Genomic DNA, 14,656 nt, shown 5'->3' on the forward strand with positions numbered 1-14,656 from the left:
GGGCGCAGTAGTATCATATACTAGAGGTGTACGCCCATATTAACTGTAGAGGTCCCCATTTTACCGGCTGCTGCAGGCACACACACCTTTGTTGTACCTCCTCTTTTGGTTTCCGCGCAGCGGGCCACGGAGGGAGGCTGCGTGAGGGGAAACACGGCGCACAAGGCTGAGGGTGAGCTCAAGGAGACGCCGCGTTGCTGCTGATCAGAGGGACGGATGAAGAGGATGCCGCTGCGCTGGGATGAATGACAATGCTGACGCTGTACGCTGCGCTGCGTTCTGGAGACATGCGGTCCTCCTCCCTGCTCCGCCAGGTCTCACTGTAGTTACTGTGAAGTCCATCCGCTCAGTCACACACACGTTGTAGAGAGGCTCTCCTGTCCTGCTGGGATTTGTCCTTGCTGGACGCCGGGATGCCTCCTTCTCCGCTCCCCACTCTGCTCTTGGGTAAGTTCAATGCGCGCGCCCGCTGCGGCTCTGCTCACTGATTTTATGCTGAAGAAGACGGTTGTGAGGTGTGTGTGTGTGTGTGTGTGTGTGTGTGTGTGTGTGTGTGTGTGTGTGTGTGTGTGTGTGCGCGCGTGCGTGTGCGCGCACATACAGGTTATAAAATGTTATCGGACACAAGTTGTATTATATGAGTTGAGTTGGAACTCTGTGGGAAGTAGTTTCAAAGAGTAACGTGTGAACTGTAATGCAGGCTATAAAACAATGCAGTGCTGAGAATCGTGAGTCCATACCCTTTAATATTTATACCACTAAATACAAAAAGGTGGCCTAATTGTAAACGCACTATATTGACAATCACTATGTTCTGTGGTCTATAATTCGTATTCGTATTTTATCGTAGGAATATTATAGATATATTACAGTTATGTCCTTTTACTTTTGTGATGCAGAATGGTATATTTTGTAAATGAAGTGGTCATGCATGGTCTGACCCCTTTAAGGTGTTGAAAGCTGATACTGAGCGTTTTTTGTCATTACAACTGGAGTTACTTACTGCTGACATTCTTCTGTTCTGAATGAATGACGCATAGTGTTCAAGGACATTTTCTTCTTCAGCTCCTCAACTCAGAGGGTCAAGAATATTTAAGATTTCCGTCAAAACTAGGATCAAGTTTTATAGTTCTTTCTGTACAGTATTTTTTTTCTGCAATGACAATTCTATATATTATCTAAAGTCTTATATTTCAACACAATCTAACGGCAGTTTGTGAAATAATCACAAAGTAAAATCTATTGATTCGTGTTCATGGACACGACTTACATAAATGTACCATGATGCATCATGTCAGTATTGATGATTACATTACACTACAATGCCAACTTAGGTTAAGACAGAAAAAACAACAGGTTTAGACAAAAAATAACAACATTAGGTTTAGCCAACGTAACATTGTTAGGTTTAGACAACGTAACAATGTCAGGTTTAGACAACAAAACCAACGTTAGGTTTAGACAACGTGACAATGTTAGGTTTAGACAACAAAACCAATGTTCCTTTTAGACAACAAAACAGATGTTACTTTTAGACAACACAACACCAACGTTAGCTTTAGACAACTAAACCAATGTTAGGTTTAGACAACTAAACCAACGCTATAGGTTTAAACAACTAAACCAACGTTAGGTTGAGACAACGTAACAATGTTAGGTTTAGACAACTAAACCAATGCTAGGTTTAGACAACTAAACCAACATTAGGTTTAGACAACGTAACAATGTTAGGTTTAGACAACAACATCTACCACGCCCAAGCACGTTTGAGCCCCAAAGTCCAGTTTGTTTGACTAGACTAGATTTGAGTGCTCAGTACACTTCCTCGACCCTGGCACGGTTGGAAGAGGTGTGCCAAGGTTCACAGAATCATTTTATCTACACAGAAATCCCTGAGCTATTTGAAAAATATTCATCATATTAATACCCTACAGTTATGTTACTGTTTTTTTTTTTTTGCACGATTTCAGACAACTTTTAATATACTTATTGATGTTGTTTGTATTGTTCTAATCTTTATTTAAAAAATTCCGCCTCTTTTTGTCATTTTCCCCTGTTGGTGTGGTATCAAGTATTTTCCTGGGTATCAGTATCAAGATTGAAATTCTAGTATCGTGACAACCCTAGAGTATACATGTACAGTACATATTTGTTTGGTGCAAAGGAATTTTTTTTCTTCAGCTCTTCAAAGTTTTGTTTATTTGTTGTCAGAACACATCATGAGTAGATTCACTGTGAAATGTGCGTTGTTGTTTTCCACTGCCTGTGTGTGTGTGTGTGTGAGTGAGTAAGCATGCATCAGACACGTGTTAGCGCATCCTCAGCCGTCGCAACAGCACAGAGCCATGACATTACAATTAGTCCAGTTGTCCATGGCTGATGGGAGCTTTCATTAGTTGCATTATGGGAGCGAGGTTCGACAGGCCATGGCAAAAACAGCATGTTCTACCTCATGGCAGCGCCTCCTTCATGCCGCAGTTGAAAACTTGTCCTCACTTTTGCCCCAAATTAAATGCAGCTGAATAACTCGGATGGAGTCACAATTAGATTTGAATCTCAATGAAAGCAGTTGTGTTTTTTTCTGAGATTGTAGCCGCTGAGCATTACATACGTAACTGACAGCTTATTTGAGGACGGCAGCGCCGACTTCACTTCAGGATTGAAGATTTACAAGGCATGCTGCTCTTCCTGCGACCTTGAAAATCAACATAGTACCGTGTCCAGTATTATACATTAAAAGCCTTTTTATAGGACGCGTTTTCTTATCCATCATTCCTGCTGAAAACAGCAAAACTAGCCCGAAGAAGACCGACTGTGAAAGACTGAATGAATGACTGTGAGATCTGTGTGCTGAGGGGATGATCAAGAAATGAGGCTGTTGTGTTCTTTGGGCTGGATATATATGCGCTGTATATGCTGCAGCTTTGTCTCCTTTACGCCTTTGTTTTTGAGTTCATGCTGTATTTTTAGTACACTTTTTAGGTAACCTTTATGTATGGCTGTAGTGGTCTAGGGATTTCCCCTGCAGTGATAATGATCAGCTCAAACTACTTAACTTACTCAATTTATCTTTACTTTAGTGTTGTATGAGTCAGATTTCCTCTTCAACTATAATTAAGCATTTTGTTGCTTTTTAAATGACAACTTAGAGTATTAAATGTAATTAAATACTTGTTTATTGTTAAATGCCAACACAATCTCCTCCAATGGCAGTTTGTGAAACAGACAACAAAACCAATGTTAGGTTTGGAAATGCTAGTGATGATGTGTGATGGTTTTTCTAAACCTAACTTTTGTGTCGTATGTCATCCTGAATGACAGGGAAAAAAACATGGTGCAGGCAACTGAAATACATTAGTTAAATTTGTGCTCAGTGAGACAAAATAGTTTTAAATTTGTGTAGATTTCAACTGTGATGCATCTGTGATGCAATAAAAATCTCCAATGCTGCGGTCATTGCGACAGCCCTACCTTCACGCTACTCATTTGTTGTGCCTCCAGTCCATGGAAACATCATGGATATACATCCCCCGTCACCTGACATGCACTGCACAGAGTTGATCACACAAAGAACGAGCTCAGCCGTCTCTGTCCCCTTGTCTCTATATATAGAGGAGATCACCGGCGGCAGGCCGAAGGATCTGTCAAGTGTGGAGATGACAGAAGTCTCCAGTGCCAGAGGTTAGGATGTGACATCTTGCAGGGCTCTGGCCTCAAATCTACAATCTGCCCTTCATCCCTCTCTCTTTTCCTCTCCTTTTTGCTTCTGCTGTGTATAGGTGACTTTGACGGGCGAGAGACGACTCAAAGATGGATAGTAAGATTGTAAGGTCACTTTGTCAGGTGCACAATGCAACATTTATGTCATTGTGCTGCAATAAGAATGATTTAAGGGAGATGAACTGAGTGAAAACTTCATCTAATTAGATAAAACAGCCATTTGCAGCTGGGAAAAAAAAGAAATAAGTCATGATATGTTATTTAATACTCAGCATGAATTGTTTTAAACAAAAAAGATCATATTGTGACTTAAATGTGGTGATAAGATTGTATTGAAGTGCATGCCTCTGGGGATTCACACCCCTGTTAGATTTGTTGTTGGTCCTTGTGATGAGGGACAAGAGTGTCCATGGACTTCACTCCCCCCGTCTCTCTCTCTCTCTCTCTCTCTCTCTCTCTCTCTCTCTCTCTCTCTCTCTCCCTGATCCACATGCCATCTCTTCTTTGTATCAGTCCAGATTCACCTTGGCTGTGACTGCGTTCTCGCCAGCATCTCGCTCGGTGCCTGTCACGTCATACACGTTAATGAGTCAGAGCAAAGAACGACCAGTTAAATATACCACATGATACACTCACAAGACGCAGTAAATACATGATTTCATCAGTTACTTTGCGTGGTGTGAAGCTGGTTTTGGTTTTTATTCGTCCCGGTTTAAGATGATGAAACAGAAACAGAACACTCCACTGTATATATTCACAAATGAAACTGATTATTTGAACGGAGTAGAGGGATTTAAATCCTTTGCATTTGATAGGACCACTAAAAAGTGGGCGGGCTCAGAATATAGCATGATATGGAGCTATAGAGCACCGTGGCTCCACACACACCGCCCTTAATGCTAAAAGTCTCAGATTGACTGATTGATTGATTGATGGATGCCATGATTAGAGAAGGGATGATATAGGACTTTATCTTGGATCACGATCATAATTATTTTGTCCAGGATACATTTTCAAAATAAATGTTCATATTGTCCCATGCATGGTCATGATATTGGAGGAAATTGTTTGGTAGTAACTTACATGAGAATATGTCATATTTTTTACATGAAGAAAATATTTTGATGTAAAAATAAAAAGGCATTTTTTGCATATATTGTTAAATATGTGAACACTATGACCGTGGATGTAATTTAAAAGAGTTAAATATTTCACTTAAAACTCAATGCAATGGGGAATGCCTTGTAACACTGTTGTGGTCAGTTTAACAGTCTACTAAATCATTCCAGTTTTTGTAGTTTTGGTTATGATTTCCAACAACATGTGGTCTGATGCTACTGAGAGTAGCAGCATGGTGAGTACCATGTTACAACTAGGAATGAATTGGAATAATTCTTTAAAGAGCAACAACAAATGTCAGTTTTTAGAGTGCTTCTTGTAGAGAACATACAGTAAAATCAAATAAACCAATCTACAGGTGATTCTGCATAATGATTTCACAATAAAAGATTACAATTACGTTCCAGTGATTCAGTTTGTGCCAACATTTAAGGTCTTTGTTTCTTTTAATGCCCAGAAATAATCAAATGTTCATCTTCACACTAAGTGAGCAGAAAGACATGATTAGGATTTTAATTTTAGAATGAGAGGAATTCTCAGTTGAGTCGTGTTATATTCTCTCCTGAGCAATAACAGAAATACCTGTAAACATTCTGACACATGACGTGATCCTGTGTGTATGTGTGTGTGTGTGTGTGTGTGTGTGTGTGTGCATGTGTGAGAGAGAGTCTTAATTAGTGCATCAGCAGGGGGGAACTTCCTCTTACTGAGCATCTCTGCTAGCTGACAGAAATCACTGTGACAACGTCGTCTCTCACCCCCCTCACATCCTCCCCCGCCCTCCCTCTCCCTCCCCCTCTCCGTCTCACTCCCCATCTCACTCCCCCCTCTCACTCCGTCCACCTAAACCAGCTGTGCAATCCATTTATAAAAGCAGTTGTTTTGCAGACAGAGAGCTTCAGGTGTTGCATTCAAAAATATAAAAAATATGAATGTTATTTATTAGTGAGGAAGATTAAGGATACACATGATGAAGGTGTGAGTCTGTCAGGAGAGCATGAGGAGAGAAAAAAAGGTAATGACTGCAGTACTACGGGGTCGTTCCTGTCTCACTATGAGGTGGAACCATGATGTGTGGCAGCGTGTCTTCAACTGGCAAGAACTTCTATGATTGAAGAAAATAAAAATGACAGAGATAGTTAGTGGTGTCTGTGTGATTTCTATTTGGAGAGCTTGTACTTATCTGATCTTTTGTAGAGATACTGGATTTTCTTTTGTGTAGAAACTGGGTTTTCTTTTGAATAGAAACCGGGTTTTCTTTTGTGTAGATACTGCTTTTTTCTTTTGTAGAGATACTGTGTTGTTCTTTTGTGTAGATACTGGGTGTTCTTTTGTGTAGATACTGTTTTTTCCTTTGTAGAGATACTGAGTTTTCTTTTGTGTAGATACTGTATTTTCTTTTGTGTAGATACTGGGTTGTTCTTTTGTGTAGATACTGGGGTTTTGGATCTGTACAGTGAGTACAACTCAGGAAACTCACCACATTAATATTTGTTAGCATATTAATGTCAGACAGCCCATCTTCTCCTGGAAAACCAGTCCAATAATCTGAGAAGGATCCAGATGGTCCATATTCTTTGTGATTTTTAGAGCTCACATGCGCTTCTACAGAACTGCCACTTTCTGACATAGTTTGGCTCCGCCCAAAAAGGTAAGTCAACGCTGTTTACAAACACAAAAAATGTCACTTGTAAAGTGTAAAATTGAACTGAGTGCATGAAGCACACTGATAATTCCCCGACAGAGGATCGAGGAAAGGAGAGTTTTTTACAGGGATGAGATCAGATTTTACCAGCTCAAGTTAGGAGCACTCTACTTTGGTTGGATCTGTAAATGAATTTTTAAGTAGTGGATCATCATTTATTATTTATTACACCTTTCTACCGTGTGCTTTTTTACATGACAATGCCTTTTCTTCTTAATGTCAGAGCTAAACATGTTGGAGTGCAATGCTTTTTAAAGCTGAGTTCTGGGACTTTAGACGTCTGACTTACTGGATGGAGGACAGGAAGCGTCTCTCCGCCCAGCTGCTGAGAGAGGCTTTTGTATGACTCCAGCCTGCTGTAATGGAGACCACATGTTCTCCATGTTTTCACTGGGAGAAATGAGCTTGATATTCATTTCCAAAATATTTGTCTTGCAATATTGATTCCAGCCATCCTGCAGATTTATAGGCTGCTCAGTAATGCATGGGGGTGCGTTTTCTTTCCCTGATTGTGCTGCAGTGATTTAGCACTACGCTCATGTGCAGAGTTGTGTGCGAGAAGTAAATATTCATGAAGGACAGCAATCATGTTGGTGGATGAGTGTGGAGCAGTCAGGAGTAGAGATGGGTCGATGTAGGATTCATCACGGGTCGCAATAAAATACACGTTGATCGTGGAGAATTTCAATTATCGGTATAATCGTAAATATGGTCGCAAGTGACTTGAGACAGCTGTTCATCATAGAGATGCAAAACGTAAAGCCTGATTAAAAAAATACAGCATACAAAAATACATTTTTGATTTATTTATCCTTTTTTATGCAGGGAGACATTCTGATTTATGATCATATTGTTTAAGATTATGATTGTTTTTCCACTAAGGAGCTTCTTAAATAAACAGATTTGTTTCTGAACAAAATAAAGTGATCCTATGTTTTCGGGATAATATTGTGAATTGTAATTATTCAGGATAACTGTGACATGAAATGTTCATATGGTCTGTTCAGGAACATCTGATTGGAGATGTTTGCGAGATGCTGCCAACCATCTGGGATCAGCGCTGCTTTAAATGTAATTTCTTCCTGTTCCTGTGTGTGCAGTCTTGACTTGACATGCAGATATTATCTGACACTGGAAATCAACGATATCTGATCGAGCTGACAACATTGCTGCAGGGCGCGTCTGCTGTCTGAAAGGTTCTCCTCAAACGAGCATCGAACAGGCTGGGCTATATGTGAATATACTGTACATGCCTTCTACAAAAAACATGAATGTATCTTTATGGATCTGTTGCGTGCGTGACGCTTGTAATTCCTCTGTGTCACAAGTCAAAAGAGCTGCAAAAACCTCCACTTCACACGGGGAGGAGCTGTGAGAAACAAACTGTGAGTGAAGCAGCACATACAACCAGATCCATGCTGTATTGAGACATTCATGTAAATTGGTTGGTGTTGTAGATATAATTAATATGGGTGGTGTTGCAGATATAATTAATAGGCTTAGTCATGTCTCAGAGAGCTGCGGTGGCACTGAATGATTTGCTTTTCCATTAACAACCACTGGCTGCAGCGTATCAGCAAAGAAGCACATATTTCCTCTGGAAATGAAAATCTAATAGAATGAATTGATCAAGTCACACATTCAGCTGATGCTCGTGTGCTGCCAAACTCAGCTTCCATCTCTTTCTCTCACTCCTGCATTCCCTCTTTTTTTCCGCTCGTTTCGCTCACGGATCGACGGCTTATGTAAATCATTAGAGTTGAAATAAGCAGCCAGACTCGGAGGACACTTATCTTGGAGTTTTATCTGAAACAGGTCTCAGTATGTCCTCCCTAAATGCAGGTTAACATCAGCCTCCTTTGAAGTTTGCACTTATGTCAGAGCTGCCGACTGACGCTCACAGAAACGTAGTCTTATTTGGTCTGGAATTAAGAACAGCAGTGTGTTTCCTTTGCAGCCCTCTCAATCCTGTAATCCATGATGTGACGTTCACTGGTGCGTTCAGGCGGCCTCTGTCAACATGTAAAGCTGGGACACATTCACACGGCAACGTGGAATTAACCAGGGTCTGTGGTCAGTTACAGCTAAAGGGCCTGTGTCTAGCTCTTTTATCTGGGTGCAAGCATCTTATTTCTATTGTTCTCAGTGAGCAGAGAGCGTGTGAGGCCACCTGGAGGGAAAGCGCTGCACCCAGCATCTTTCTGAGCACTCCGCCTATTTTGTGTGGCCGCTCCGAGCACTTCAAGTTGAAAAACGTTTAACTTTTCAGAAAAGCGTCGGTGCTTCACTGCAGGAGACGGAGGAGAAGTGTGTTTTGGTCGTGTCTGTCAGACAGAAACCATCATAACAAAGACAGAAAGGCTCACTGGGAGCAAATCAGCTGGTGAGTTTTGTACGGGTATCACCGTACTGTTTGCCCCGACAGATTGGCTGTGCGGTGACAATCTCATCATACAACGTAAGTACAACCCACAACAGTGGTTAGAGTGGTGACATGTTGTCAAGATTTTGTTGCCATAGAAACATTTGAAATACTGCTCTGGGCTCTTTTTTCTTTTTCTTTTTTTGATGAAACCCTAGGATGAAGCACTCCCTGGAACTGGTGTTCAGTTCCATTCAACAGAGAAAATAAATGATCAGTCAGCAGGACACGTTTATGGTTTATAACATATGTCGTGAATCATGTCATGAAATTATTATTGTGTTTCTGTATTTGGTGACATTAAAGGCAGAGTATGTCATTTGAAAAACACACGCCCCTTCGTTCAGGCTTCTGTTCAAAGCCCCGCCCCCTTTGTTCAGACCTTTGTTCAAAGCCCCGCCCTCTTCGTTCAGACCTCTGTTCAAAGCCCCGCCCTCTTCGTTCAGACCTCTGTTCAAAGCCCCGCCCTCTTCGTTCAGACCTCTGTTCAAAGTCCCGCCCCCAGAACACCAAACGAGTGCTCGAGATCGGCAGAGTGCAATCAGGAAGTAAGTATTGACAGACAGGCAGGCCGTCCAATTATTTTCTCCGGACTCCAGCCCTGCCACGGCCACAGATGATATTTTTTTTAATTGTTTTTTATGTAATTTAGTATATTCATTGCCGGTATGTTACAGGGATTCAAGTAATATAGCAGAAAGTGTTTCTGAATAGAATCACCTCCTCAACCTTTAACATTATTGTTAAAAGTGCTTTTCCTAATGCTAAAGTAATCCCAACAAAGTAAATGCAACAGAGTCATATTTCTGTGAAGATTTTGCGGACGTGTTGGTCGTAATACAGGTGTGCTTCCTTCCTGCTTGCCGTCTCTCTCGTGTCTATTCTTGGCCTTTCTACCTCGGCGCTCATGCAGGCTGACAGCCTAACTGCAGTGTGCGAAGCTTGCAATCAAATGTACCGTACTGCTCTGATACCTTCCTGGGCTTTGTTTGCTGTGTCGTGTTAGGAAAACACCTGTAATTTACAAGAGCCGGAAGAAGAACAAAAGGGATCCACAGTTAAGGATGTGATTAGTGTTATAAGGTCCACCGGTACTAAATGAATGGTGATACCCTGCTGTGTTTTAATAAGAGTGGATGTGTGACAGCGGGGCAGTGATGTGTGTGCAGCTCTGCTAGACGACTGAATGGATCCACAAGAGGACGGTTTAACTTTGCAGCAGTAAAAATGTAAAAACTCACATCCAGGATTTACATTAGTCTAAATAAATGTATTTTAATGTGATCTGGTTGTAAGTATGAAGTTAAATATCAAGTATAGGAGACACAAGATTACTGAATACCATGTATATTTTTAATTCATACAGTTTCATTTCAATTATTACCTTTCCTGACATTTTCAGAGGTCTAGACAGTAGCTCACATTAGTCCAGAGACCAGACCAGATTATGTGGAGAAATCAGAGACTGTCTGTGGTCCAAACAACAAGGTCGCTTTTAAAAAGGACCTAATTTTTTAATGAACCAGATTGACTCCAACCTCCTTCATGCATATTTTACAGTTAAATTCATTCAGTAGCTGAGAAAACAATTGAATGCAGAGGAATTATTATTATTATTGTCATCATATTTATTTTTAAACTGTAGCATTAATAAGCTGCATATTCCTTTTAACATTGAAAATTCTCCACTCGAGGTTTTCCCATCTGGGTTTTGGTTGAAAATAAGCTTTAATTCTCGGAGAGTTTGATCAGTTGACATGTTGTAGTGAAGCTGACTGTTTCTCATGGACCTCATAAGAAATGTCTGTTTAGCATGGTCAGTGTGTTGCCAAGGACATTATCTCAAATTGCATTCACACATTTAAATAATTCAATTCCAGGTAATCTCCCCCCGCCAGATATTCCAGGTCATTTCATTCTTCTTCGAAGCTGTAATCCCATTCAAGGAGAGAATAACGGACGGCCATCGCTGCTTCTTTGTGCCGTGATTTAGAAATGGAGAGAAATGTGTGTTCATTGTGCAGAGGGCAGCAAAGACGTTCAGACTGGATTTCTGTCCCCCCATAACGCGCACATTGGCTTATCCGTCAGTGGTGCCAGAAGCACTCTCCAACATGTCAACACTAATGGCTGCAGCGCGAGGACTGACATACCAGTGGCTAGAAAGTAATTGGGTCGCTGTCTTGAAGTTTCACAGCACAGCGGAGCGTAAAAGATAATTTCCATAAAAGAATGCAGATCACAAGCTTACAAACGGGATTAAAAACAGGATTTCATTGTCAGTTCTCAGCGATTTCATTCCTCTGGTTGTCAATGTGCCGAAGTGGTGGCTGATTTGACCAATAAGGTTACCAGAGGAGACACATCTGCTTTCCCCAGGTATTTGCCATTAGGAAGGGCCTCTGCTCATGCACAAGTGTTTTTGAGCTTTTCCATTATGTAGTATTAAATATTGAGAAAGAATAGTTACGGTGGGGAGGTGGATGGGACCAACGACACAAGACATTCCACCACCAGACCGGTGTTGGACAAAATGTTGTTGTGAGGCGACACGTTGGTGATGTTTTTTTCCGAAACACAGCTAAGAGGTATACATGTGACACTTTAGTGACAAATCACTGCGTTACTGTAGATTCATATTCACATAATTACAGTATTGTGCAACACACTTTCGAGACAATATCATCATGAGGGCCAAACAATGAGAAAGTATCAAGATGACAGTTAACCACTAAATAGGCTGACATGATGGAGACCACCTGAAACTTTCCTACTTCCTGTTGGTTCTGTTGTCTGTCTGATCTGAAGTGTTTCCAGTCTGATCTGGATCACAGCTGATAGCTATGGGGTTTGTTGACATGATGTAAGGTGACGCTTGCTCTCTCTCTCTCTCTCTCTCTCTATCTGTGGACAGCGTCTCCGACATCATGTGCTTTTGTTGAATCATTACTTGTCTAAAAAACATCTGATAATGATGGAGACATCACTGAGTGAGGTAGAGGAGAGAGAATACCCTTGTGACCTTTGTCGTTAACTTTAGTTTGAACCCTTTTGCTCCTGAAATGTCTTTACAAATCTATGCCTGAAAAAATTGCAATTTGTTAAAAAAAAGTTAAAAAGATGTTTTATTCTGCAACAAATCCCTCAAAATGCCCATGAAACCCTGAGGCAACGCTCATGGCTAATCTGGTTCTAATCCTCCTGCCACGTCACACCAATACACACATATACAAATATATATATTTTGTATTGTGCACTTTTTCGCTTTATACTATTATTCAAACCCCCAAAATTAATTAACCAAGCAGTAATGCACATGGGCACGGTCCCATTACAAAGACCTGTATTACAAATGCAGAAAGATCAAGTAAATATGTTAAATCAAACAGTTATGCAGGCAAAAACTACAGAATACTCAGTGTGAGCAAGTCAAACTAAAATATGAGTATAAATTATGTTAAATGCACTGTTTAATGTAGAGCACAGAGAGAGAGGGAATGATGCGCAGTTTCCCGGCAACGGCAGTGTTTGCATTTACAGTGGAAAGCTCACACTTCTCACAATAGTCTACACTAAACTGGGACCAACAGAAAGAAAGCACAGTTGCTGCAGCATGTGTTGCTGTGGAGTCATGAATCTCCTCAGGGTCACCTACGTGCCTCTCCTATCAATGAACATGGTCGGTGAAAACTTTACTCATTATTCACAATGTTTTTTTTTATACACTGCAAAGCGTGCAACAGTTGTTAATGAACTAATAAAGTGTCCGTTTAGCTATTTTACTCATCGATCTGCAGCCATGAACACCACACACAGAGATGAACATGGACGGAGACGGAGCTTTTTACAGGTGTGATGCCTTTAATGTGCTGCATTTCCCTCGTCTCATGCTCCTCCTCCCTGCAGCCAACCTCTGCAGTGCTGGCTTCCTCCTCGGTGGCATTCACCTGTTCTGCACCGTCAGTACGGAGTACCTCTGCACACACACACACACACACACACACACCTGCAGAGCTGCACACCAGTCTGCAGGAAAGCCATCTTTTTCTTCAAGTCCACTCTGGCATCACGGAAGCACGTTTCTGCAGCCTGTGCCCACAACACTAACTAACTGTGTGTGTGTGTGTGTGTGTGAGTGTGAGTGCATTAGGTGGGTTGAAAAGGACATGCGTGTGTTTCATCTTAAGGGAATTGTAGCAATAATGGACCTCATTTATCATTCTGCGTGTCAATAAGTCTATATTGAACGGTGCATCAGCGGTGGAAAATGCCTCAGCAGCACATGTCTGTTTGAAAAGCCAAGCATATTTTGTTGACTGCGTTTGGTTGTTTTTATGATGTAAAATGCATTATTAATTGTTTTATGCATTGTGGAAAACAGAAAGCAAGCAGTGTCCACCAGGGTTTCATCGTACATTAAGACCCTTTTTACTTACTGCTGTTATGTAAATTCTTCTTCGTGGGCATCACTGGCAGCGGTCCAGACCCCGGGCCCCCCTCCCCCCTTCAATCCCCCATGTGCTCTCTCTAATAGGATCAAAAAATGAATAGTTAACATGCTTGTCAGCAGTTTTTTTATTGATTTTCTTCTGCTCACTTGTTCATTTTGGTTTAGTGTTCCAGGGTGATTTATTGTTTAAGTAACCTTTATTTATTCAGGGATGTTTCACTTTGAGCAGCGTTGCCTTGACAACAATCACACTATTACACGCATTCAATTTTCGAAGCTGCCCAGTACAGCCACAGTCTCACTTACTGGCCACTAAGCAGCTCTACTGCAGCAGTTGGGGGTCAGGGCCTTGCTCAAAGGCACCACAGAGATGGTGATGAGGGAGGGGCAAGCACTGGTTGAACTGGTGATCTTCCAGTCACAAGCCTTTATGAGGCTGAATGGCTTTCATTGGTCCTGTCTAACCAGCATGAGGCTTCGATTGATTGACACGTCAGGGTTCACCTGAAACTTCTGGATTTGAGCTGTCAAGGGGCGGCTGTTCAGAAATAGAGAGGGTCGTCTTCCAATCCCGGTTCCTCCAGTCTGAAGTGCCCTTTGGCAACATAATGAACCCCAAATGGCTCCTGAAGGCTGTGCCATCAGCGTGTGGATGTGTGTGTGATGGGTAAATGAAGGCTGAATGTTGTGTAAAGTGCCTTGAGAAGTCGAAAAGACTAGAAAAGCGCTATATACACAGGTCAATTTACCATTTATATATTAAATATCTTCATATCAGCTCAGTGTCACTGCAGATTATGAAATAGTCACTAAAAATAATAAATGATTGGTTTTGTGTGACATGGATTGTCCATTTTCTTTGTGTCTCTCAGCACTAAAACAATGTCAATGTAAAATGAACGTGACTGTGCAACATCCAGAGCTAGTGACGAAGTACTAATAAAGACTACTAATGGTGGGTGGTTGGGGAGATTGATGCTCACTGCGTGTCCCAAAGTGTCAACCGACTCAGGTTCTGAAAGGTGAAGCCAAAGCTTTAAACTTTCATTCTCTCTGCTGGGGCGACTCCTCTGGTCCTCAGTTTATGGTCTCAATCTCTAGTTTCAAGTCTTCTTCAATCCAACATGATGTTCATTTAGTAAATTATGATCGATTTGGAGTCAAATAAACCATAACGCAGGGGAGGATTTAGGGGTACTTACTTGATCTGTATAAATGTGGATTCTGGTGTGAAGCTGCT

The 14,656-nt window shown here is 41.3% G+C and overlaps 1 protein-coding gene across 1 annotated transcript in view; it reads left to right on the top strand.

Moving 5' to 3' along the window:
* The first annotated feature begins 398 nt into the window (after nucleotides 1-398).
* The window catches only part of LOC311026233 (CXADR-like membrane protein), a 50,540-nt gene continuing 36,282 nt past the window's right edge, over nucleotides 399-14,656 (top strand). Inside the window, exon 1 of the mRNA XM_084029642.1 lies at nucleotides 399-447. Coding sequence (XP_083885768.1) covers nucleotides 414-447 — 34 coding nt within the window. The 5' untranslated portion in view covers nucleotides 399-413. The remainder of the gene's footprint in view (nucleotides 448-14,656) is intronic.

The sequence above is a fragment of the Eutrigla gurnardus genome (assembly GCF_963514095.1).
Source record: "Eutrigla gurnardus genome assembly, chromosome: 15".
Classification (NCBI taxonomy): domain Eukaryota; kingdom Metazoa; phylum Chordata; class Actinopteri; order Perciformes; family Triglidae; genus Eutrigla; species Eutrigla gurnardus.